Below are 27,702 nucleotides of genomic sequence, written 5' to 3' on the forward strand. Positions count from 1 at the left end.
TAGTAATGCAACATCGATGAACTCACATGGGCTTGACTCCGGCTCTCAGGGATTACCACTGCAGCAGGGAGTTTCGAGGGGGAAACTGAATTGATGTTGTCACCATGACATTATTATGGAGGTCCAGTGAGAGAATTACATCACCGTAGGCTGAATAGGGCAGAGCTGTTAAGTAGACAAGTGCAACAGGAAAGCAAAGGAAAAGAATGTAACGCCTGAAACGCCTGTCTACCGCACCCATGGTATCCATATGTTTGGTTTTAGATGCGAGAAAAACCCAAACAGCACTGCATTAGCTGACTGCAAACATCAACATAAGGGCGAGGGCAGGCATTTCACAGATGAAGAATCAGTTGACACCTCTACAAAGTTGGATATTGTCTTTGAGTTGCTGCGCATAAATCTCTTATTTCACCTACAAAAAAAAAAAAAAAAAGCACATTTGTGAGTAATGTCAACTGTTCTCTCACAGTTATTGACTTATTGACCTTTACACATATGCTCTGTTTGCTGAGTAATTACTGGAAACCTTTATTGAACACTCAACAGCTGCCAGACTATTTAAAATTGGTCCAGTTTGACATTTCACATCTTGCACCTTACACGTACGGCATACATGCCCATATGCCCGTTTTCTAAGCATTTCCCTCAATGAGGCCAAAGTTGTGTGTATTATTTCTAGACAAACAAAACATCCAGTACTTTCAGTGGGTGGGAAGTTTATTCTAGCTTTAACAGTACTCACTCATACATACCACGCTGAAAATAAATGTGTTCTGTGGGAACCATCTTATTGCCAAGGTTTGCCAGTACAGTCAGGGTCAACTCTACTCCACACCCCTACGACATACTTGACCGATTTAAGTTTAGCCATAAAAGGTAGAATCTCAGTTGGAACAAACTGGGGGGGGGGGACAAAAAATACAGCAGTGTGGCACTAAAGACGAACAACGTATTTTTCGAGAAAATTCACCTCGAGTTAAAAACAGTATTCCCTCTGTTTGGGAAAAAAACCCCGAATACACTAAGTATTCACAGCGTACACGCACCTGAGTTGTACTGACGCACCTGCCCAAGCACACTCAATCTTAAAGTCCAGCTGTACTTCGGACAGATTTGGTGACCTAAATATCTGGTAAGAACTACTGGGTTTAGACATTAGGTTAAACAAAGCACTTTAGGCGACGAAAGCCAATGATCCCGCTACAGTCTATACACACAATCGCAGACGGGATGTTGGGCACGCTTCCAGTGTCTACAGAAATCGGTCACCTGTCATGGACAAGTATTTACTAACTGTACACTCTGTTTCCATAAACAATCCACCACTGGTTAGAAATACCTTTGTGACTGGACTGAAGCCCGTGTACTAGTGCTGGTGGATATATGTTCCGTGTCCTGAATGCCGATTAAAATAAACCTCCACTAAGGAGAGATATATGACTATAGAAGCTATTTCCTGTATCTGATGCGCCTGTTAGCTCTAAAGCGATCATCTTCGGCTCAAGAGAAGCTAGTCCTTTACTGCCATACAGATCGCTCAGGTAATAAGGGAGAGAAGGAGAAGGATCATTTGTTCTGGCGCCAAGGCATCTTCATCATTTTCTTTCTAATGCACACTAGCTTGGCAACACAGCACTGCCAATTCAAATACACTAACGACGGTAAACTAGAGTGTAAAGAGGATTTTTGAACTGTGACATAGTGGTACTATTAAAATTGTCAGAATGCATGCAGGAGCAGTGACTGTGAAAAAAACAGTACGTTCCACAGTCCATGTGACGAGCAAGCTTCAAACATCGTGACAGAATTTGTATAAACGTTGTGGTAGAATCCTCCGAGTTCCCCAGATTATTTGAACGACTTTGACTGACAACATGCTGAATTGACAAGTGTGGCTTGCGTAGGCTTAGATCACTGTTTCCATCTCAGCTTCAGTCTTCGAGACACATTTGATTGCACATTTGATTTCTATTCCAATCCGGTGCTAAAACACCTGATCCGCCTGTTCTACCGATAGCCAAGCCCCCGAAAAAGCTCTCTGTGTCACTGTAGGGACTGGGCGAAAGAAATGTGCTGCCCAGCTGATGCCTAGCATTAAGATTAAGAAACTCGTACGCGTTGACATAGCGTGTACGGCAAACAGCCTCGTTGCCTCGGAACAGAGACTCGCTAGGGGTATATAATGGACAGTCTTACTGCCCAATTAAAAATACCGCCAAATAAACACAGAGAGAAAATAGTCTTATTAACACAACAACATGATTTTACGTCGAAATTACAAGGTTTATCTTACCTTCAGTATAATCTTCGAGCTGTCAATCTGGTGGATGCAATAGCCTACATGTACCCGATTTTCTCTCTTTATTAAGGCGTTACGTTAACGTCTTCTTCGAATGTCCAGAACCGGGGTTAAATTTTAATATTACTGAGGAAAAAAAGGACAACGGGAGATCCAGTGCTGTAAGCTCGGTAAAACAATGAGTGGAAATCCCGAGAAGCGGTTTAAGCACTTATTAGAATCAGCTGGGCGGTGTGACTCTTTGGAACAGCGCCATTTGACTGCGCCTGAGTTAAAGGGCTCAAGAGACGCGACCGATTTGCTATTCCTGGGATCAAAGACCTGCTGACGCGCCCCTTGCCGGTCAAGAGGCAAAGCGCATTAATGTATGACTGAATGAAAACGGGAAGGATGGTGCTACCACCTCTTGGTGAAAATCGTAAACTGTTGGATAAGCATTGCGAATTCCTCACGTATGGGAACAGGCGGGATAGGTGGATAGGATTTTTTTTTAACGGTTTTGAAAATATTAATGCTTAAAACATGCTATATTTATTTCTATTCACGTCCTCCAGGTGTTAATGAGCATCGGAACACAATCATTTCTAGTGGCATCCATGTTGACGGTGAATATCTATAGCTTTCTTGTTCCTCCTCTGGTCTGGCCATTGCCCCCCCCCCCCCCCCCCAGGTAACCATCCTTGTCCACTCCCTCCAACAGTTTGATCCATCTTCTTATGGATTCCTGTTTTGAGGTGCAAATGCCTTTTCATGCGTTCATCTTCAAGCGTCCTCTATGAGTACCTGATTAGCTCTATTTCTACCTGGCCAGCTGTCACCTGGTCCAAGTTCTGGTCTGTATGTTTGTTTGTTTTCTCCATTTGCATCACTTTCTCGTGGGTCACACCCCTATTGGCCCTGCCTGTACAGAGATGCGTAGTGTGCTGATTTTGGAACAGTTCTGTGGGACCCGTGTTATTCCTCTGGACATCCGCAGTGTAAAGTGAGACAACAGGCTCTGATTCTGGTACTGAAATCTGGAAACATATACTGTATAAACTAATACTAAGGAGACAAACAAAGCATTTCACATCTAACAAATGCTTTGACGCATTAAGAATGTTTTGGCGCTTTCCCTGAGCCGGGAAAAAAAATTACGTGTCTTGCTATTGCCACTTACAGGGCACGAGACATTTTTTTTGACTGACAGAACTTACGACGGGGAGTCGGTATTTTGGCTCTCGAAAAATACACACAGTTGCACCAGCCCTAACTCGTGTTTGCAACAGAAACACTAGATGGCACTTTTAGGACGTCGGTGCGTCATATGCAGTCTTTAGTCGTTCCGAGTCTGTTCGCGCGCGTGTGTACGTGGATCCATCAATGTGATCCTTCGTTTGGCCCACCCCCCTCTAACTCATCTCAAACTTCTCCCTCGGAGCGCTCAGCCAAAGTCTCCATGTTGGAGATCGCACGCTACACCTGCTTTCCTCTGGACCGAATTCTCCAAATATTCTCAAATCATTTCACGGCACCTGTGTAGAGATTATTTTACTTTCTGCAAGAAATGAATCTGGCAGTATCCAGTCAGAAAATGACGTGTGCATTTTGCATACTATAAATTACACTCATAGCATCACCTGCATCGAACAAGCCAGTTAAAAAAAAAAAAAACTTTTTTTGTGGAGGAGAAATTCATTGTTTGTTTGTTATTTTGTTCTCTGTGATGATAAGTTGATCCCGTTATGGCTAAAGTGGAGTTCTGGTGCGCAGTGTGGCTTGTTGTATTTGCTTACAGCACGGCTGCTCCGACGGAATTTATGGGGGAAATCAAGAAACAAAATGATCCACAAAAGGGTCCACATCCAGAAATGGAGATGGAAAACCAGGACAGCATATTAACTCAGGTACGCAACGACAGCGACGACATTTATTTAAGTGACCATAATTTGCATGTATTCTGAAATCCCTCAGCTTTAGCTAAATATACTAGAATTCCATTTACCGCGAGGTAATCGTTGAACAGGCAAAGGATAAAGAATAGATAGTTGTCCGAACTCTTGAAAAACAAGTATTAAAGCTCGCTGGGCTACTAATTGTAGGAACTTACGGTAGCTTACTCGTGTTGCATTTATAATTCTGTGCGCAAATTGTACTTGGTGGAAAACGCATCCGTCCTCTTCTCTTTATAGCTGCTGGGTGATTATGACAAAGTGAAAGCGCTTTCGGAAGGCTCTGACTGTGGCTGTAAATGTGTTGTCAGACCCCTGAGCAGGAGCGCCTGCCAGCGCATCGAAGAAGGACGAGCCACAGTGGAGGATTTCTACACGGTGGAGACGGTCACATCGGGACCGCACTGCAAATGCGTATGCGTTGCGCCACCCTCAGCCTTGAACCCCTGCGAGCGGGACCTCAGGCTGAAGATGCTACGCGAGGCTGGGAAGGATAATATCAAGGTGACGGGACCGGCATCGTCTTCGAACGGCTTTTGGCTCAAATTATATATAAGGAAATGGATCATTGGTTTTGTTGCCCATTTTACTCAAAAGTGTTGGAATTTATGAATTGATCTCAAACATGGAAGGAATAACTAATTTCGTAAAATCTCTTTTTACGCTGAATGAAACCGTCTATCGCCCTGACGGAATTTACTTGATCCCTACAGCTCTCAACCATAATGGAATTGCTGGAGGGATCCTTCTATGGCATGGACCTTCTGAAGCTGCATTCAGTCACCACAAAACTACTCAACCGGGTCGAAAATATAGAAAGAGTAAGTCCATACAATTACCGACAGATACCTGTTGTGTTCAAGTGAGTCCCAGGTAAATGGCTTAAGTAGTGTTACAGGTTGTGAATGTGCTTATTAATAGTTGGTTGGGCAACACTGGAGTAGGCACCATTCATGTTCAGACTTAGGTATGAGTGTTTATATCTTCAGTGAGACCAGTTTAGCCATCTGGGCTGAGAACATGGTCACACTTGACTATTGGTGCCTAGGGAATAGTTCTGATCTCAATGCAGAAATGACCCAGACATTGGAATGATTATAGTGACATAACACAGAAATGTTGATGAGGTATTTACCTTGGTGATGTCAATAAATATTTCAAATTTAGACAGAAAAAAAAGTGGAATATTCAAAAATATTTAGAAAGAACCGGAGACATTAACTGCCAACAGTGCAGATCTGATGCCAGTAGTGTCACAGTCGTGTCATTTCAGTGTGACTCTTTGTTACGGAGTAATGATCTCATTAAACATGTGGTGGAATGGTATGCCTCTTGTCAGGTTGTTGGTAAGAACCAGACTGAGGAGAAGGTCACCATGAGGTCAAAACAAAAGGTGAAAGAAGGCACGCCCACAACACCACCTTCATTTCGCCATGAGAAGAAGAAAAGACTGAGTGAGCACAAGAACGAGGCAGCGGCCTATCAACCCACAGAGGTAGGCTGTGTGTGACGCAACAACAGCCAATCAGCTGCAAGGGTGACCCTATCAGCATTACTGCATAAGTGGCTTCCACTCTATGCTGCTGTCAAAATAATACTATAAAGAATGACTGTTCTACGTCCCCAAGGACATTCATCAATCCTAAACAGTGTAATGTGTGTGTGTGTGTGTGTGTGTGGGGGGGGGGGTGTTAAAAGGTAATAGTCCAAGTTAAAATCAGTATTCAAAAACTGATCAACTATATACAGTAGTATTCTGCTGGAAGAATTAATGAATCCAGTTCAAATTTATTCAGTGCCAAATGCTTTTGACAGAGGTATGTAATATCATTCTGACGTCAACTGTCATTCACAATCACTAATCATTAGCAAACACTCATCAAGCACTGTTTAGTTACCTCACCACGGTCAAGTGATAGAAAAACATTGCCTGTATTTTCTTCCAGTAAACACAATAAGTCAAAAGAAAAGAATGAAATCATTATGCTGGTAATTTGGGGCTGGACATGTTTGGTTTGAGTGGGAGGCTTACGATGAGGAAGACTTGCCCGAACAAACAATCTTATATTCCCTCCAGTGTATTTTGGACACAACACCATTTAGGTGGGATAGTCAAAAGCTGACTTCATAAAATACCAGAGTTTTCCCCACAGATATTCCCGATCTTTTCTCATAATTCTTAATGTCATTTATGATAACGTTTGTGCCAGCAGATGGGGCAAGATAAGAAAAACCATGAACGTGATTTGAGAATTACATATATTCCTTTGGCCTGTGCTCCTGCTCTGAGCATTACACAATCATGACTTTCTACGATAGAAGCAACCTTGCGGTTAAGTACCTGTGGCTTGGGATGCATTGACAGTAAATCGTCACGGTTGGGGTGTGAACCCCCAACCCTCTGGTTTCAAGGTTGTTTCTCTTACCAGACTCATGATAGGTGATGCTGAAATACAAAATACAACGAGGGTTCGTGCTGATCTAATAAAAATCCTCACGTCATCGTGGTTTTCAAGATATGATGCCCTGTGTTCTCTGACAGGATAAATATGAGGAGAGGTTTGTAGGCAGCGTGCTGAAAAAGGATGGGCTCAAGCCAGGAACAACCATACTGGGCAAGAGAGAAAGAGAGGATCATGGGAAGAAACAGCAACCCAAGATGATCGTCAGAGGAATCACGTTCTACAAATCGGACTCCTCGGATGAGCTAGACACAAAGGAGAACTGTAAGTCGAATGACCTCAACTGAACTTCTGAACTTGATTCATGTATCTAACAACAACAAAGATGAAACAGCTCCACACAAATGACTGCCCTCTATGGAGCCACAACTGAGACCTCGGAGGAGGCAGAAAAGCACTGTATTCAATTATTCCAGTAGAGCAAGAGAGAGTAAACGCACAAAGTGCATGTGTACACAGACACTGCAACCCAAACGTGTCTTTCTGTTCCTTCTAACGTTAAGCGCTATTACACACAAGCGTATTTATTTAACTCTAGTCGGGGTAATGGAATATTCATTGTAAATAAAGACTTGTTAAGAGTAAAGAGTTGTTCCCCCCCCCCCTTTTGTAATGATGACAAATGGAGTAATTTGGTGTATTTACCATCATTCTTCAAACTCATTACAGACCCGTTCTTGTTCATTTCTCTTTTATAGTGGAAGAAGATGAGGGTTCCAGCGGTGATGGCTCGGTTGATTTCTTCATTCAAGAGCAGCTCCTCCAACACAAAGCCTCCAGCTTTACACCTGTTATTAGAGCGTGGTCCATTCCAACCAATCCAAAGCCTCAAACCCAAGAGGGAGGAGCCCAACTGAGCAGCAGTCAGGCTCCACAGACTAACACATCTGACGCTGTTACACACTCTGAAAACAAGACATTAACCGGCTCAGTGACAGCCTTTCCCAAAACCACCGAGTCCGTCGCAGAAAGCGCCAGCACGAGAGAGTCCAGAACCATCCCAACACCTGCTGTGACCGAGAGTTCGAAAGCCAACATACACACCACTCACGCCACTCCTAAAGCCACCACCTCTGTAATAACAGAGAAAACAAGCAGGGTGGAGCACACTACTTCCAGACTACAAATAGCTCAGAACATCCAAGCCAGATTATCCAACGTTATCCACCATATAAAACAACAGGAAATACCAAATAATGGTAATAGCATACCATCTGAGGGACAAAACACCGCAGAACCTTTCAACAGTGGTGCAACAGTCTTCATGGTAACCACAACTCAGGACACTGATGCTCCCGTTACTTCCATGGAGGCAACCAGTGTTAATGTGAAAAAAGATGCTGAATTGTTTTGGAGAGGGACAACACAACTACCTACTATTCAAACCCCAGCTACCATCATCGAGACCAAAACTCCCACGCCAACAATTAGTGAAGCACAAAGCACTTTAATAAGCTCTACTGGCCCAGAGCTCACCACTGTAACACCATTAACCTCGGCAGCTGCCACCACGCCAGCTACACCAGAGTTTACAGAGATGAAGACCGACTTAAACGTGCTGTTTCCCATGACGACGGAAAGACAATTAACTACCTCAGATGCACCTTTAACCACAAGTACAACTGCAACAACGACAATGACTACAACAACGACAACCCAAAAAGCCGCGCCCGTCAAACGCAAATACAGCATCAGCTGGGACGAGGAGGAACAGAACGAGGATGAGGAAGAGGAAGAGACGACGAAGGAGAGAATTATAGCAGAGGAGAACTTTGAGGAGAAACCTCACAGAAAACCAGGTGAGGAAAATGTTACTTGCGGTTGCTGGTCTGTTTTACAGCGTATGTATTTTAATGTACTGTCTCTAAATAATTCACTCGCTTGCTGGTATTTCAGAATGATTTATGAATCTCTGCAATGCTGCTCAGGAGACAAGAATATAACCAAATAATGGGTTTAAAAAATCTCCAGTGGTGACCGAGGGAAAATGGGAAAGTTGAGGTTACTGAAGTTGTATCTTTGCAGATGGAACTGAACAGCATTCCATCGAAACCAAAGTCATATTTTGTGTAGCCAAGAGTATTTAAGCATTTCAAGCATGGTTGACAACACTGAAAAGTCAATTTAGTTCAGTTCATGTCCATTTGTATAGGATCTTTTATAACAGACAGTCACAAAGCAACACCCCCCCCCCCCCCCCCCCCCAAAAAAAACTGGGCCCACAGTGAACAAACATAAGGTGACAGTGGCAGAAAATCGAATTGGCTCATATGAAGTGGCAGGAGAAATCAAGACTAAGCAGTTATTCAGATACTCTGTTTTTGTTTGCAGGGGACTGCAAGGATACCTTGGCCACCATTAAAGAGCCTGTTACACACAACACTTACGGACGTAACGAAGGGGCTTGGATGAAGGATCCTCTTTCTCGAAGCGATAAGATCTATGTCACAAACTTTTATTATGGCAACAACCTCCTGGAGTTTCGCAACATGGACGTTTTCAAACATGGTATGTTTAGCTGAGCTGTCTGCAATAATCACCATCAAGCCATACATCGGGAAAAAAAACACCAGACATAACTACTTTTAAGTATAAAATCTCAATATGACTTTTACATTTCCTTTCAAATTTTCTTTTTATTCCAGGCCGCATCACCAACTCCTATAAGCTTCCTTACAACTGGATTGGCACGGGCCACGTGGTCTACAACGGCGCCTTCTATTACAACCGCGCCTTCTCCCGCGACATCATCAAGTACGACTTGCGACTGCGCCACGTGGCGGCCTGGACCATGCTGCACGACGCAGTGTTCGAGAACGACGAGGTGTCGTCGTGGCGATGGACCGGTCACTCGGACATGGACCTGGCCGTGGACGAGAGCGGGCTGTGGGTGATCTATCCAGCCCTGGACGACGAGGGCTTCCTGCAAGAGGTTATCGTCCTCAGCCGACTGAACCCCGTCGACCTGAGCATGCAGCGCGAGACCACGTGGAGGACCGGACTTCGCCGCAACCGCTACGGCAACTGTTTCATCGTGTGCGGGGTCCTGTACGCCACCGACACCTACAACACGCAGGACACCAACCTGTCTTACGCTTTCGACACGCACACCAACACCCAGATGATCCCGCGTTTGCCGTTCAGCAACAACTACACCTACAACACGCAGATCGACTACAACCCCAAAGAGAGGGTGCTCTATGCTTGGGACAATGGACATCAGGTCACGTATGACGTGGTATTTGCCTACGCAGATCCACAGTAGGCAGGGAGATGTAGCTCACTGCACTTTTGCTATTGTTTTTTTTTTTTTAGAATAAAAGGAATGAGGGGAATAAAATAAAACAAAAACACAGAGTCTAATGTGTCTAGAGTGGATTGTAGACCGATCTGCTCGGCAAAGTCTCGTCCTTTTAAGAAACGCACTCATTTAGCTCACTGCTCTTTTTTTTTTTGGATTTGCCTACTTTTTCCAAGGTGCTATTTTCCAAGTGCATAAATATAGGACGTCATTAACGTGGCACAAAATTACATTTCACAAACTTGCTTTTCGTGTACAGCTTATACACTACTGTAATGTTAAATGTCTTTACTTTTAAGTTTTACAGAACGACTTGCCATACAGAGGTCTTGATCACTAAAAACAGGCTGATGAGTTTGTTATTTTAGGTATATTGTGCTGTTGGATTTTGTACTGTTAAAAATCAACTCCAGAATCTTTGTTTCTTTATCTCCCTGAATGAATGAAGGGTTTTTTGGGGGGGTGGGGGTGGGGGGTTGTGTTATATCATGTGTATTGTACATAATGTAAAATAAGGCAGCAAAAATGGAATCCTTGAATGTAGAAAAAAAATGCTATAAATGCTACAAAACCTTTAGTTACATGGCAGCAATAGAATTTCTTTTGTTAAAGAATACCAGTCTCAGATAATTCAAAAGTTCAAAAACACACCAGTCTTAGATAAGTCACGCCAAACCATTGGAGTGGATGTTAAAAGAGTTCAACCATGCATTACTTGAGTTTAAGATCTTTCCTGGTAATCTTTCACTTGTTTGTCTTCCTCTACATCTGTATATAAACGTTACTGAAAAATCACACATAACTGTTTGCCTGTTTTGTAAAAGCACTTCTTTTAAACGTTTTTTTTTTTTTTTAAACTGACTCAAATTGTACTGCCCAATTGTTTTTGAAAAAACTGCAATAAAATAAAACTTGAGAAAGACGTTCCCTGTTGTTATAGGTTTTCATTTGATACCCTTAGCAACAAAAACTGTAATTACATTCTTACTCCGAAGCTTTGTGAGCTGGGTTACCTTAGGTTAAATACGAACTCAAAAAAACAACAACAACAAAAAAAACAGCCCAGCAGTACATCCCCGGCCTTTGTCTTTTTTTTTTTGACTAAATTTGAGATGACATTTCGAGAGCCCTAGTTGAATCTTTAGTGTATGACAGAGTAGTTTCACATACCATACCACTTTACAATTTCAGTTCATGCTGATTCAATCTTGACCACAGATCCGCATTGTAGAGAAACCCAACGGCGCACACCAAAAAGTGTACTTAAGACACGCATGCGCAAGAAACACTGACCAGAGACGACATGAAAAGACGCCGGGATACATTTACTGTCTCTGTCCAGTGTTTTATTACATCCATGTTGCAATATTATACAAAAAAATGTGTTCATTTCTTTGTGCACATTCTGGAGACAAAGAACAAAAACAAACAAACAAACAAAAAAAACATTTCTTCAAAGGCGAACTGTTTTGAATAAACACATTTTTATGGTCAGTTCTCTTCCAGCGGGCATGAAGATCCACAGAATGTACTGACTACTCACATTACTAATGATGTTTAGTTGAAAAAAATCAAACAGATTCGTGAATATCTTTCAGTTTCTCCAGAAAGTCAAATTGCATTACAATAATATTTAGTCCAAATGAGTTTCACCTCCAGCAACTGCACATCTCAGTGTATTTTTCATAAGAAGTAGCCAAACACTAAACTAATTGTTTCCATATAACTGACTAGACCCACCAGAAGGCCTTCTATAAAAGATTCTGGGCCAATGCATCAATAAATGATTTAATTAGAGCAAATGTTAAAAGATCCTAACTCTTGCATATAAAGATTAAAACTCTTGCATATTCATTGTAATAGATGAAAAGGACATAGTATCACTTCTTGGACAAAGAACTTCTACTACAAAAGAGTCTCTCTACAAAATCAGTAAGGGGGTTGTTTTTAGGAGGGAAAGCTTTTTGTTACTGTTTAATTACAAAATATAACAAAACAAATGACAAATCTTCTCAGCTGGATCCCACTTTGTTTCAAATTGTCAGATTAAAAGTTACAACACAAAACCAGATTTCTTTAAGAAATTAACAAAATGGTGTACAAATAACATAGCTGGTTAACCAAACCAGAACATCTAAAAAAACAAAAACAAAAACAAAAAACAAACAAACAAAAAAAAACCACTTCATTAATCATATATTTGGTCATTCAGTGTTTTCCAACCCTGGTTCTGGAGACCCACATCTCTGCACACTTCAGCTCCAATACACCCGGTACATCTCACTGGCTGTTTGTAGAACCCTAGATGGGCTGAATCAGGTGTGTGTGAGCAGAGCTGTGGGTCTCCAGGTGCAGGATTGGGAAACGCTGGGTAACCCTGAGAAATGAGAATGCTGGGGGGTGAATATGTCGAGAGAGACAGAAGTGACTAAAATGTGGAATTCAGTGTTTACGATCGCAATATTAACTAATTATGTTCTTAGTACAATATCGAGGAGGAAACTACGGTGACAGAAATCACAACTCTAAGCTCAGATGAAAGACATCACATGACCACAAATATAATGATCACTGAACAGCCAGACAGCTGTAAAAATGCAAATATTCAGATGACTGAGAGCACACAAACGCAATATAAATCTAATGAAAACATGAGTTCTAAGGTTTCAGCAGTCCAGTCTATAGGGCAAAGTCATTAAGTGTGCTTAAAAGAAAAAGGCCAATTATGCCAAGTGCGAAGGAACTGGCAGGAGGAATTCCGAAGGTCACTATGGCGACAATTCATCCAATGAGGCTGAGTCTGGAACATGGGGGAGTGAACAGTCATTTTTGATTGACACATTGAATAAAATCATAGATTAGCCCAGTCCACTGAAATGCTTCAGACATGAACATGGAAGCTGTTCGTTTCCTTTTTGCTGCAATAATTTCAAATTTAGTTCGGAGGACTACATCACCCCTCACGGTTATATGCCTCAACCGTCTATAGAACTACATGTAATCTTTTGTATATTAATGTAAGTTCTTCATAAATAATATCATCGTCGATGACATTTACACATAAAGCAAAATCACAGTGCAAAAAAAACAAAAAAACAAAACAAAACAAAACAAGACAAATATATCTTCATAAGCTGCACAACACATTCTGAAGAGTTTATAAAAACCCAAAACTGAGGCATAACTCAGATGTGTATAAAAACCATAGTGGTTTGACCATCAACTTGGCCATGGTTCCTGAGATAACAAGCCTGTATTAGAGTGAGGTTCAGTCTTACTGGATAAGTCTGAGTTCATTATTCTGAAAGCCACTTTTGTTCAGTGGAGTATGGTATCAATAGACTCACAGGTAGATTAAATCAACTCAAATGGAAAAAAAAAAGAAAAAAAAAAGTGGGCGTCGTTCTTGTAAAATGCCACAGCTGTAAGTATGGCATGTAATGAAGAGGTTACTCAAGGTTCAATCTCAGGTCCCCTGCTGTTGTTCACCAATTACCCAGATGATGGGATCGGGGGGGGTGGTGGAGCGGGGCGGGGGGTGTTTAAGGACATCCGCCCTACACACACAGACACACACACACACACATACACAGAGCCTGGGGCCCTCTTCCAGGCCCTTCAGAACTGTGATGAATACACGAGCTGAAAAAGAATGTAGCAAAGCTGAAAATTTCCACTGGTGCAAGGAAAAGCACACATGACGGCTATTCCCTGGAGTATAGACTTTAAGTCTATTTCATCCTGATCACAAAACTGCCACCAAACACTATGCACACTGAATTAAAACCAAGTGACTTTTACATATTAGAAAAAAAGAACAGTTGCGAAAATAGGTGGAAAATAAAAATCAGTCCTGAATATCCATGTTTTAAAAAAAACAATGAGAGTTTTTCCAACAATCAGTTGTAGTTTTGGCGACGGCAGACAGACTGAGTTTACGAAGAACCCATGAGGACTCCAACAGGGGGCGCGGCCTGGTTGTTGGCAGGGTTAGGGTGATAGAAAGAGCCTGAGTTGGTTTGATTGACACGCAGGAACGGTGGGATACTGGAGGATTTGATGTGGAGGATCCTGGTGTCCATGACTTCACAGTCAATCTGCATCATGACCTCATACTCTTTATCCCTCAGAATGCTCTCTGAAAACACACAAAACACACACACACACACACACACACAAAAATTCATTTTAGTCCAACAGGGACACAGAAAAAAGATTGCCATACAAGACGAGAGAGAGTAAAAGAAACCTAAAACCCGAAAGGAGATCAAGTTTTCTGCGGCAGAGCATCTGCTCTGTGAGATGAGCTCAGAACACTGCAAATGTCTTTAAAGAAGTGTCCTGGCCTGGTCCTAATCTTAGTCTGGAGTTTAGTGTTAGAGTGGGAAGAAACCTAATCTGAGTTGAGGGTCTCCAGGAACAGAACTGGAATCGCAGCTTTAAAAGAAGAATACAATTGCTTTTCCAGAGTTGAAGAAGAATACAATAGTGGAGACAAGCCATGTCTAAGTCATCTGTGTAATTTTACTCCAAAAAGTTGTGATGATCTTAAAATATCTTTATAAATTAAAATTTCTGGGGGAGAAAAATACCATCCCTCACGAATAACAGGTTTTAAGAGGAGCAGAAGAGACTGAAGGTCTTTGAAGAGCAGGTCAAGAAACCACGTCTAATACAGCGGGGCAGTCAGGGGTAAAGCGGGGTGGTTAGGAGAATGCTGTCTGTCCATTGGTCCAAAAAAACCCCAAACAAATTCTTGCAGATTCAGAGAGTGGAGAGATCCTCTTCCTTAAAGACACAGCCAATAAAGGGCTCAGTGGAGCTCTCTCTTACCATCGCAATCCAAAAATTAATCACCGCAAGCTGTAAGGCAATGAGGATTTCTACTTTGCATCTCTTCTAGTCATGCAAAACCGATCTCCTAGATACTTTTCGCTGGTTGCAGAAGACCACGTTTCTGCAATGTGAAGAATTCTTTCATCTTTTATCAGCTTCCGAATCAATGATTTTACACCAGGGCACGTAACAGTAGACTGGGGTATCCCCTCTGACTTGGGTCAAAACAGAGCACCGTATTTCCAGTGATTTCTCCCATTTCTCTAGTTCTGAACGACTTGTAAAAAGCCTGCTTGTCAAACATGCCCAGACAGCCTCTTGAGTATTTATGGAGAAACCACTAAAAGTGTGACGGGTTTACATTAATGCATCGCTGAACGCTTCATGGCCTATCTCCTATTATGAGTTTCTGTATGGACAGTGATACAAAGGAGTTACCTCTGTCAAACACACACACACACACTCACACACACTCACACACACTCACACTCAGGTCAGAGGAAAAGAGACAGGAGGTTCCCTCTGGTTTTACTGCAGACACGTGTGACCAAACACAGGCCAATAAAACACTTTATAAGCTTGAGGGCTCCACGGTAGGTGAGTTCTTTTTCCACCTGGTGAGCGCATCATGAAAATCTCTCTCTTCCTTAGGTTTAATGCGGAACTCAGCTGTGGAACAGATTTCAGACGATGCTAAGATTTTGGCAATGTTCACCTATCCGGCTAAACCCAGATGCCCCTGTCCCACTTAAGACACACACACACACACACACACACACACACACACCCCGACTCACACTCACCTTCCTGGTCAATTCCGTTCACAAAACAAAAGTGTACTTTCAAACTCTCTTTTTATCTCTCTCATAGTTATTCTGTATTCTGTCTCTCCCCCTCTGGTTCATCTTTCTCTCTTCCTCCCTGCAAAGTTTTCTCCTGAGGTGTGTTGTTACGCCCCTAGGACACTGATCGGATGCAAAATGAATGACTCGAATGACTCATCAAAATCTTTTCCTGACTGCAACTGATGATTTATGTTTGGATTTTTTTTTCGCAATGGTCTCAAACGCCCACCAAGACAAATTGTTCTGTCCACCGTAGCACCGAGGAACATTGAAAACAGGACTTAGAATTGTCGGTTAAACTTTTTTTTTTTGATGCCCAAACAAAAGGAACATCCTGTCGTATCATCTGAAAGACCCTCCTTTCCTTCAAACAAAAAGAGTTTTGTTTTAAAGAAAAGAGGATCTTCTTCGTGTTCCAAGGTAAGGTCTTCAAAATTAGGTTAATGTTTGTTACTGTTCCCAAAAGAAAAACAGAACCTCTTCAGCAAACTCATTCCCCACTTGTGGCCACACTGTGCAAAACAGAACTGCCTGAATTCAGCCCAGCACACTGATTACGTAAACACAAGCAACTCTTCAGGGTCTATGGCGACACTTGCATTTTTCCGATGAGGTCCTGCTTAATGGATGGCGAGGCTTTGAGGTACCTGCCAAAATCCTCCCCCTTCCCTTCCACTCCAAAAACTCTCTCCTTGGTCCTGAGTCTCGTCTGATTGGCTGAACTTCCTGTCTTTCATCAGCTGAGTTGGAACAGTCCTGAAAAAGCCCTTGCTGACAGAGACAGCTCTAACTAAAGCCAATGTGGCTTAACAAGGCCTTTATGTCATGATTACACATCATCTCTAATGACGCAGCGGCAGCTGGTGACAGGGAAACATTGATGACAATCTGTACCACAGTTATGTGTGCAAAAACACAGACACATGGGCCATCCACGTACACACAGGCAGGCTCATAGACACATACATACCTCTCCATTCCACCACAAACATTCTTTCCCAAATTAACGTGCCGCTGTAACCTGGCCCCAAACGCCCCCCTAGGGGTTACCAGAGCAGACTGCGAGGCAGGGCAGATGATAACAATGGCTGACACGGAAATATTTATCTCCAACCCAAAACATACTTTTATTCCAAATATGTCACTGCCAATCAATGTCACCGGGAATAAAAAAAAAGAAACAAAACAAACCCCCCCCCCCCCCCGCCCCACACACAAAATCTCCACTTTCCATATATGGTGATTCATGCCTATCGAAATGGATTGATGAAGAAGGCTCCGTATTGAGTGTATCTTGACCAGACCAAACAAGTCAATGGCACACATCAAAGCATGCCTAAGCCTAGACCAGACTCAACGATCCCTGATTAGTACAACCATATGTAAGCTATTTATGAACGGGAGGCATTTCTAAATGAATTCAGGATGTAGCTGGAAAAAATTATCTCGAACCATGCGTTCAAGAAGCTATTGAGAACTTCGGAGTCTGCATTGTTCTTAATCTGTCTTATTGAAATGTTCCTTTAAAGTGAAAAACACTCCAATCTTGCATGAAGGTAGGGCTTGACAAATAAAGAGTACATTGACTTATGTTTTTCTTCACGGTGTCCATTATTTGGGCACCGCTGCTATCTGTAGTCAGTGTTGGAAAGGTCCGCCGATTCCAGGAATTTTGACTGCAGACGTTTACTTTGGCTCTGTATGTTACAAGACCTTTAAAACAAGGTCTTTGCTTGCAGTGAGAGACAAAACCAGCAGTACCTAAGGCCTCTCTGACCGTGCCTAGGCAGAATCTGCGTTTCTTGTATTACAAGTAAAAATCTTGTACAACAAGGCACACTTTACACCAAGTGAAGGCAAAAGGTCAATGATGAACTAAAAAGCGTAATTGAAATACACACAGGAACTCCTCTTTAGTCAACTGTGGGTTATTTTGCCCTTAAACACAGGGCCTCACAGATCTTCTTATAGTTTTTTTCAGCATGTCATCCTTACCCCTTTTCCTCACCCCCCACTGTTATGATGTTTTCAATGTAACAACAAAGCTGGATGAAATTCATGACGCCACATGTTATGTGACAGTGTAAAAGCGTAGTCTTAGGGAAGGGGGGTGGGGGGTTGGGTGGCGCGCTGTTGTATGTGATGTCCTCTTTGAATTACTGAAGCATAACTGAGTGTCTTGTTAGTAGTTCGAATACACAGTTATTATTTAACAACTTTTGCTGTTTTACAGTTCAGTCACTTCTGTTTATTGCCTCTAGGCAAACTTGGTTTGAAAGTTGGGATCCCGGCTACATTACGATTACCGTAAACAAATTCCATCCCCGTTCTTATTTTCACAAAACATTCTTGAACACTGTTATTGTTTGAGATTCAAAAATCCTTTAGTTAGTTAGGGATCCAAGTAAAGATTTCGCTGTTTATAAATCACTAAGAAATTAGCCTTGACACCGATACAAACTTACCATTCTTCACTGGTCGTCCATCTTTTTCCAGTCAAAGGGCTGAAGTCTTTCACAATGGGTTTAATCTAGCCTGCAGGGCTAGGCTATCGCATTCTCCTCAGTTATTCTTCCCAGCACTGATCTAATCTGATATGCTGACTAATGCCAAGAATGAAGAGGAGGAAGAGAAAGGGCCAGTGGAGGTCTGACAAGACTTCAAGGGGTGAGTCTATTCTGAGAGTGTCAAAGTGTGTGTGTGTGTGTGTATGTGTTGTTGTGTGTGTGTGTGTGTGTCTGAATCAGAGGTGATCTGTTCCAAGGAGGACGAATCCAAAAAGCAAACACAGCTAACATTTCCCTCTCTGTTAGGACACTGCTGGACAAGGTATTAATGATAATAACAAAATGGAAACAAAGATTCTTGTCAAAATAAGAACTCTGGCAAATGAGGCCAAAGCGAGATTTTTATGTTCAGGGCGACTTAACACACACACACACACACACACACACAATCTGAACAGAGGAGAAAGATTATGGGAGGAACGCTGGTGGAGAGTTAGGACTGATTTGGAAAATCTGACACAGACTCAGAAAAATCATGTGTGGTCAGGCAGTTCAGATATAGGAGCATTTCAGATGTAATCTGAAATCATATTATAAAATATTTATATAAATATATATTTAACAAAAAGCCCAGGGCCCCTCTGCTTTGCCTCTTTGACTCAGCAGTCTTTGACTTGCACACCATTTCACCATACACTCAACTCTTTCGAGTTGGACAAGAAAGAAAATGTTTACGTATCATCAAGGTCTATGAATAGCTGTCATGCCCTCAGCCCATTCCTGTTGAAGGGGCCCATTGGTTCTGAGGCTCTTTTTAAACAACGCCGGCTCCTCCAGTGTCAGACTGTCAATAATACCTCATTGACTCGGTGCAAACACTTCACTGGTTCCATTTGAGCACAGCACCAGCTCTGTTGAGCAATAAATAAATAAAGGAAACCATTCCTGATTTAGAGGGAGACAACAGGTCCTTTTCCACCAAGGTTCAGGAACTTTTTAACAATCCAGAATGGGAACTTTGCAGTTCCCTCATGAGTTTGTGTTTCCTCTCCCACTGCACTGCAAGAACTGTGAAGATTATGTAAATTAGTAGTAAATAATGCAAAAAAATCCAAGTTTGTCTGCTATTTAGAAATGGCTGCTGGTCTCCCTGGTCATTCTGTGAAGCCTCTGTTTGACGAATCAGTGATGTTTAGTACCACAAACTCCAGTAACCCCAGTAATTCTTGAACCATGAAAAAGAATCTTCTCTGCGGTAGATACTTCAAAACGGTTCAGAGGCAATGGTTCAGGAACCAAAACTGAGCTTGTGTTCCTGTGGTGCAAAAGGGGGATAAGCTCCTAAAAAAGTTCCTGAAGTGGAACTTCACCTCATGGAGAAAACAGAATAATCTGAAGCCACATACTAGTGAAATATGCTGCTGATAAGTTGGTTTCTCTGACCTATGAGTCATGTGCATGTTACTTTGGAGTGATCTGACACCAGTTGACTCAGGGAGCTGAGAACTGCAGTTTAACTCTAATCCTGCACTCAGAGGTGATGCCAAAAACCGTAAGAAACACATCCAGGATGAAGTTTAAGTCCTTACAATTGGAACAGACATCAACTCTGTTCTTCGAAGTTCTGCTGTATTGTGATCTAAAACCTGTCAAACGAACCATTTACTTCCTTAACAAGCCATAGAAGGTTCGTAACGCTTAGGCAGAATTTTCTGGAAAGGGGTGTGGGGGGGTAATGACTGAATGATTCACTTGTGAATATTCCAAAATGAACATGCAGTTTGTTTATACCATTTAAATACATCAATGCAACTGTGTTATTCCTGCTAGAGAAACATACCAGAATAAAAAAATTGAGCGTTCTTTTGCATGAAAAAAGCTCTTCGCGGTTAGAATACAAAACAGATAAAAATTTATATGTTTGAAATAACTGCTTCTTACCATTTATATTCATGGCGGGAAGCAACACAGACATCTTGGGTCTGCTTCCTTTGTTGTGATTAGTAGCAGGAAGCAGGAGATGGTCCTAAAAGGAGAGAAGAACAGTCATAGGTCAGATACAACTCTTGTGTGCTCTCAGTCCAGCCAATGAAAGACCAGACTCCAGTGGTCTCTCTCTCTCTCTCTTTTTTTAAAACAAACAGTTGGATTAGTGTGTTTTTGATGGTTTTAAGAATTAACACAGAGGAAAGTCCTTTTTGATAATCAATTTAGGAGCAATACCAGTATCCTATGAATCCTATTCGAGATACCGTGGAAATCTGAGAGGATTTCATTGAGGCAGCCAGGGCAACTTTAACTTTTTTTTTGTTTTTGGACTGATACACACAGTGACATCACGTTTAGACAGCTTTTTCACTACGAATTGACGTTGTCTCAGCCAATGGTACTAGCGGCAAATCAGACGTCATCCTCAAAACCACGACACTGCACTGAAGGTGCCGGAACATGAAACGAAGCCACGGATGATAAGACGGAAACAGGCAGCTTTTCCGATTGAATAACGTCACCGTTGGCCGTTTAAAAAAAGGCTTCTCAGTTTTCATTATCGCGACCAAGAACCAGCCCAGAGAAGTTTGTTTGAAGAAGTACATTCTGAGCGAAGGCAGAAAAAAATAAGCAAAATGTCAGCTATTATTATGTTATCAATAAAGTTACCCCACCGAAATGAAACAGCTGCACAAATAAATGAACGACTGATAGAAGAAGAAAACAAACGCATCAATCACTTTTTTTCAACCCTTCCATCCTTTCACTTGTTGAGGTTGAAAGCCAGAATTAAAGTTCATCGGTTTCTCTGTTAATATGGTCAATTCAAGCAGAAAACAAACATCATATTCAAACCCCAAAAAACATGCGTACAGCTGTACAAATGAAAGTTACACTTCATGATTCTTTCCGTTGTGTTTTTAGTCAAAACAGATTTGAGATCCAACGCGGACTGGAAAGGGGTTTGAGAAGGAGTTTGAGCATAAAGACAGAAAGATGACTGTGAGACAGCGAGTGGTCAAGGTGACTGAGCCTAACACACAAACACATCATCTACCACACATGAAATCAGCCCTCCCATCTTCTCATCACACTATGAACCGTGAACAGTGGACCGTAGCTGTTTGGGAGAGGAATGCACCATTGGAGTGTAGTGTTATTCTGCAGATGATACTTCCAACTACCCAGTCCCCCAGGGAGTGCTTTTGGGGGTGACCCCCAGGGAGTGCTTTTGGGGGTGAGCGACCCTCGCTGACGCACCCACCCGAAGGAACACGTTCTCACTGTGTTCCCTCGGACCCGGAGTCGCGTGGTCGTTGAGATGTTTGCGGTACAGCCGGGTTTCGAGACGCGAGTGCCGTTGGATAAAAAAAACAAAAAAAACCCCAAACTCCTCAAACACAGTAGTACCTCTAATCTGGTGCTCCTTAAAACCTATGAGTCAAGCAGTAACTGCACCAAAGTGCTCCATCAAGTGCTCCCATAAGAGAGGAGAATGAAGGAGCCGGGGGAGCGTTCTGGAGGAGAATAAAAGAAGCCTCGAAGAGAGAGAGACGCAGAAAGGCCAACGAGAGATCTGAGCAGTTGGGGAACAGAAAGACGACTACCAGCGAGAGACACACATCGTGTGAGAGACGGAGAGCTGAAGGGCTGTGGAGTAGAGTGATGACTGGAGAGAATGACTCACTCTCTGAGTGCTGATCTTCACTAATGACACTGAAACACAGCCTGCTGAGACAACAGCTGTGTGTTCTGAGCAACGAACACAGTTCTTTCTGAGCCAACAATGTTGCGAGCTGCTTATATAAGGAACGGGAAAAGCAAACGTGGTCTGTTCGCCCATTTTTTTTTTTTTTTTTTTTTTTTTGGGACGGTTCCGTACTTCGTGCTAATCATCGTGAGCAGGGATTAGGTGAAAAGGACACTAATTAAATAAATAAGAATCAGAGACTGAGAACGCAGTGAGGTGCCAAACTTTGGCTGGATTTTGTTCTCCTGACATGAACAGGAGAACACAAAAAAAAGACAGAGACACACACCCAGAAACCCAGGGAAACACAATATAGGCAAATAAACAGGCTCAGAAAGGCTAATAAAACTCGTAGAAACGGAAAAGGTCACTCTCGTATAACGCAGCTATGATCTGTAGATTCCGTACGTTCATGTTACGTCTTCAAAAAAACCCTACATCTGTACAGCCAGCCAACAACAACACCTCCTGATATTTAACCTCATCCGCTCTCTTTCATCTGTCTCTCTCTCTCTCTCTTTCTCTGTTCTGTCTCTCCCATACAATCCCTATAATCCTTTTCTCATCCTCTCTCTATAAAAATCACTTATAAACTGCATTTACACGTGGAGCAGATACAACAGATGTTTGGTTACACGTCTGACACAAACTGGAACAGAACTGGCCAGATTTCAGCATGAGGTCTCAAACTCTGGACTGGTTTAGATTAGGAGGTTTCTAGGCAGCAGATATTTTTTTGTATGTTTCAGTGACACTGAAGGTGTCCACAACTGCAAAATTGAAAAAAATTTAAAAATTTTTAAAGCGGTTTTACTTTTTTGCTGATAAAAGACAGCTCGAATTGTAACCATATTGGACACGTAAGGTCTTGACCTCTTGAAAAGGTCAGAGGTCACCACCACTGCACTGATGGCTGTTGTCACCATATCAAAATGTTTGTGACTCACGCCACGTCAGCATACAAAGGGAACAGAACTGGGGTGTGTGTGTGGGGGGGGGGGGGGGTTGCAACAAAATAAAATGAGTTTAAGAGACACTAACTTCAGTTGGAAAAAACCCAGCAGCATCATCCACAGATCCAAACAAGCACATTTCCACATCCTGCTCTGGCCTGGCCAGTGCGTGTGACTTTTTAGAACAAGCTTCATTAGGAAAATCCCAGTAAAAGTTTGATTGGACCCAAGTCTCCAAGAAAACACAGATTTGTTAAGTGGGGGGGGGGCGTAAATGGGTTTCAGGCTTGTGGGACCACCTTTTGAAATGTATTAGTCATTTCCTTGTTTTTTTTTTTTCCTTTCTTTTTTCTTTTTCTTATATAAAAAAAAATGTCGTTCAGGTTGGACTGAACTGGCCTCCTATACGTTGGCAAACATAACAGAAAATATTTCTGTCAACACTCGAAGAACACCAGAGGAGACTGATGGGAAAATTATTGCTCACCATCATAATTCATGGATACCGATGAAACTTCAATAATATTTGTTCCTTTTTGGTTGCTTTGAGCTAAAAGGAGTGGACCAAAAAAAAAGTGTAGATTTTAGGAATGACTAGAAAGGTGTGGTCTACACATGTGGTCTACAACAAAAAAACGACTGAATAACTCTTTCCTAACATGCTGTCTCACACCAATTGTATGATCCGAGAGTGTAATTAAAAGCAGGTGGTTTGACGTAAAAACATAAAAAAATAAAAAAAAGAGAATCTAAACAAATGAAAAGATCTTGATGACCGCAGGATTGGAGGGCTGGATGAAAGCTATCGTCAACTCTGATTATTATAAATCAAGCTTTTGAAAAACTGAGCAACACCCATAAGTCTTGGGGGGATGGTCATAACCACAGACTGCGGTTGGCACCTGAAGACAGGATGTGTTTACGGGGGGGGGGGTGCAAACTGGATCGATTCCCCTCAAACTTTGGCAAATTTGCATGAATCTGAATCATATTAAGGATATGATTCAGATTCTCTCACATGCACTGAAACGGATTATTTCAGGTTATAGAAGACAAACAGTAAAGAGAAGAATGTTGCTTATTATTATTAAATAATAATAATAAAAAAATGGAGAAATGTAGGGACTAAGGATGGGATGTTTTTTAGCTCATATAAACACAATCAGAATTCTCAAGACTCTCCAAAGCCTTCAGCTAAAGTCTGTGCAGATATTGTATCTCATGCAAAGAGATTCCCAGTTAGATTATTTTCTAAAGTCAAATGGATGGTAACTGGGAAACAAGAAACTGGCCATGTTGGCAGACAGACCAGTCATAGTACTTCAAGTAAAAAAAAACATCAGCGGTACACCTAATCAAGACAAAGACCAAAGAAACTGCAAACAGACACTTACTCTAAATGCCAAAACATTTATATTCCTGGCAACAAAATGACGTGTCTTTTTTTTAATTTGTGATTAAACAAAAACAATGATATTGTAATTCAGGTGAACTTTGTGATGGGTGTGTGAATGTGTACGGGAGAACAGGTCAGGGCCAAGTTCTGTCCTTAAGAACCAACAGGTCCCACACATTTTAAATCTGTCCCTGATTCACCCCCCCCCCCCCCCCACCCCCAATTCTGCCCATCAACTGAATAGTAATGCCTTTAACTGGCTGGGGCAGATGTGCTAGAGAAGAAGAATGCGCAGTGTGGCAGGCAGGAGGACGACCAGACTGTGACAGATTGTGTTAGGGCCCGTGCACAGTACAGAGGTTTTCCACTCACCCTGCGGAAAGACACCACGTAGAAGGTGTCTCCTCTGCGATTGATCTCGTCGAAGAAGTCGCTGTAGGTGCGGTGAGGAGCGTAGTACACCTGCAGTTCGCTGCTGCCCGTGCTCCTGCAGGAGGAGAAGAGGAGGGAACGGTTAGCATATTAGCATATTCAGAGATGTCTCCCATGTTAGAGCAAAACCCGCAATGAACCTTCTTCCGCCAGACACACAAACGCAACTACAAAATCTCTTCTCTTTAACATCTCTGAACAGCTTCGAAACAGCCGGTCACTAAACAACAATATTAAAATACACTTAAGGCCAAAGAGAAAAGAACATGGCAAACTCTTTAAAGCAACTATTACCCAAAAAAAAAAAAAAAAGTTATAAAACAACAGCTGCTACAATAAAACAGAGCAAGTGCAGCACTTCAAAAGTCAGGTTGAAGTTATACCAGGGTGCTGACGTATTAGCGTCTTCGCAAAGACCAAAAAAAACTGCAACAAACCTTCAAAAAAGAGCGTATTTGTAAGGAGTACGTGCTTCTAATTCATTATGGTGAGATTCCAGTGAACTTCCTAAGTGTAAACAGCCTCTCTGTTTACTGACAGTCTGTCACTCTGCAATAACAGTCCTGTTGGTAACTTGGCATTAAACGCTCCCGGGGCTAAGCGAGGCCAAAACCAAGATTTATTCTGAGGGAGAACGTTTAGGTCAAACCCCCAGTAAAACGCAAGAATGTACGAGGATAAAAATACACTGGCACTAAAAAAGAAAGGGGAAAAAAAAAAAAAAAAACAACATTACATATCTAGCACTGGGTATGAAAATACCCGAAAGACAGCTAGACAGCTAGTTCCCTCAGCTAGACCCTTATTTCATCATCTCATTCATAAAAAAAAAAAAACTTAAAAAGGAAAACATAATCAAAAATGGACACAGTCTTTGCAGGCCAAACGACAGTCACCGAATCAAACTCTCCATTTACCATATTCCATAAAATGTAAAAGTTAAAGTCTGAGATTGTGCGGATCCGAGAAAGCTACGGATCAGTTCGGAGCTTTGTGCCTCAGCGGTGTTTGCTGATCTTTTACTGGCAGAGTTAAGCCTGAGAGTGAAAGACAAACGAAATCCCTGAGACTGGTTCTGGTGCAGGACTAACTGCCACTGGGAGAGGGCATTAAACGGGTATTTCCACCGAGGCTGCTGCCAGGGATCAACTAATCAGTTACAAGCATCGCCTACGGAAACCACACTGGATTAGCAACAAATAGCTTTTCTCTCTCTCTCTCTCTCTCTTTTTTCTCTCTTTTCTCTCTTTACTGACAGTAATAAACCGCAATGACTTCTATTAAAGCGCCACCGCTGTTTAAGACTCACGTCAGCAAACAGTGTCCACAAAGCTGTTACTGAACACTATGTTACAGCTATTCCTTAACCGTGTGTGGGACACATCGTCAGCCTGACAACAATAATCCAGTTCTGTATGTCATTGCTCTCAGTGTGGGTCCCATACTTACTGTTCATGAGTGTCACTGTACTCCACAGTCACTATCTGAGCTTCAGCCTTCTTACCGTACCCTCTCTGTTCAAAAACAAGAAGGAAAGAGAGAGAGAGAGGGAGAGAGAGAGAGAGAGGGAGAGAGAGAGAGGGAGAGAGAGAGAGGGAGAGAGAGAGAGAGAGAGAGAGAGAGAGAGAGAGAGAGAGAGAGGGAGAGGGAGAGGGAGAGGTTGAACATCGTGGTTAATCTATTAGTACGTCATGGTAATAAACAGATTGAAAAAATAAACAAAAACAAAGTCAGAAAAACCACAAACCAAGTGCAGGCCTTGGCTGGTGTGTGTGTGTGTGTGTGTGTGTGTGTGTGTGAGCATGCCTAACCATATGTGCTCTATATATATATATATATATATATATGTTAGTATGAGGTCATGGATCTGTCCAGGGTTGCTGTCAGACTGTGTTAGGCTGGTACAGAGCATCTCTCTCTGGCCTTGTTTTGGTTTGGTGCTCAGCGAAACACTGGAGCCTCTCTGGTTTCCCCTTAAATGAATGACTCACATTAAGCAACAAGGGGCGACCCAGGAAAACATCGGCCTGTCACCCAAACCCATTTATCACAAATGACGACTGCTTCTCACAACCAAAACAACAAGCTCACTAACTCATTCTTAAAAAAAAATAGAAATATGTCGGAACGGTTCTGGTTTCAGTTTGATTTCCTGGTCAAGCGGTTGTGTGGTTGTTCTGCATCTGTCCTCAGTGTGTGTAAAATGCCACACACAGATGTGTAAACCGGGTGCCTTGTCAGAAAACCTCTATGAGTAAGCATGGGTTAAATCCATGGCCTGTCATGACATTACATAGAATTGTATAGTGGTGTGTCTGTGTGTGGCTGTCTGTGTGTGTGTGTGTGTGTGTGTGTGTGTGTGTGTACTGAGGGCGTAGCGAAAACACTCCAACTCTTCATGGTGGGCCTCCAACCAGCTGGTTCTGACTATTAGTTTTAAATTACTACAAGATGTCTCCGTGGTTTAATTAATGTTCGCCCACAGGTAGGCGATCTCACTCACTCTCCCTCTCTCTCTTTCTGTCTCTCTTTCCATCTCTTTCTCCATCTCACCCTAGAGTTCTTTGGCCGAGACATGACGAGAACTGCTGAGAGGAAAACCGTGAGAGTAGTGAAGGTAAACGCTTGGCGCGGGCTTGTGTATAAACCTACAGCAGTGGACTCTTTGCAGAACATTATGGAGTGGAACACTCTTAAAAAATTTTCACCGGCTTTGAGTCTTCGGAGGAAAAATTTAAGCCAGCCGCTACAGCCTTCCTCCACTTCCTAAGTGTGTTGCTACTGCCCTGCTGGGCTTGACAAAAACAGGAGAGTGGTTTAGCAGCTGTAAATTACACAGGAAAGACAGATGACAAAGTCGGTTCTGCCTGAGCCTCAAAGCGTGGCCAGCGTGTTGACTGACTTCAGTCAGAAAAGGCATGGGCTGAATCAGAGCCTGGGGATGCAGTGAGAACATCTTTTAATCCAGATTTACAGTCTGGACCGACTGTGTCACTTT

General features: G+C 42.3%; 2 protein-coding genes across 2 annotated transcripts in view; one reads left to right on the top strand and one right to left on the bottom strand.

Moving 5' to 3' along the window:
- Positions 1-4,026: 4,026 nt before the first annotated feature.
- Positions 4,027-9,960, top strand: olfml2ba (olfactomedin-like 2Ba). The gene is made up of 8 exons (XM_030770861.1): positions 4,027-4,188; positions 4,474-4,737; positions 4,947-5,054; positions 5,573-5,728; positions 6,776-6,959; positions 7,394-8,494; positions 9,027-9,203; positions 9,341-9,960. The coding sequence occupies exons 1-8, from the start codon at positions 4,027-4,029 to the stop codon at positions 9,958-9,960; spliced, it is 2,772 nt and encodes a 923-aa protein (XP_030626721.1).
- Positions 9,961-11,316: 1,356 nt separating this feature from the next.
- Positions 11,317-27,702, bottom strand: part of atf6 (activating transcription factor 6) — a 38,607-nt gene continuing 22,221 nt past the window's right edge. Inside the window, exons 13-16 of the mRNA XM_030771211.1 lie at positions 26,154-26,218; positions 24,645-24,759; positions 20,126-20,210; positions 11,317-14,134 (exon numbers count right to left, since the gene is read on the bottom strand). Of these exons, the coding sequence (XP_030627071.1) occupies positions 13,932-14,134; positions 20,126-20,210; positions 24,645-24,759; positions 26,154-26,218 (468 nt within the window). The 3' untranslated portion in view covers positions 11,317-13,931. The remainder of the gene's footprint in view (positions 14,135-20,125; positions 20,211-24,644; positions 24,760-26,153; positions 26,219-27,702) is intronic.

The sequence above is a fragment of the Chanos chanos genome, chromosome 4 (assembly GCF_902362185.1).
Source record: "Chanos chanos chromosome 4, fChaCha1.1, whole genome shotgun sequence".
Lineage (NCBI taxonomy): Eukaryota > Metazoa > Chordata > Actinopteri > Gonorynchiformes > Chanidae > Chanos > Chanos chanos.

What these genes read in the sequence shown, in the direction of transcription:
- olfml2ba (XM_030770861.1), top strand. Translation starts at nt 4,027, where the DNA reads ATGGCTAAAGTGGAGTTCTGGTGCGCAGTGTGGCTTGTTGTATTTGCT. An exon ending in AGGACAGCATATTAACTCAG is followed by an intron (nt 4,189 to 4,473) that starts GTACGCAACGAC and finishes TTCTCTTTATAG; the next exon opens with CTGCTGGGTGATTATGACAA. An exon ending in GCTAGACACAAAGGAGAACT is followed by an intron (nt 6,960 to 7,393) that starts GTAAGTCGAATG and finishes TCTCTTTTATAG; the next exon opens with TGGAAGAAGATGAGGGTTCC.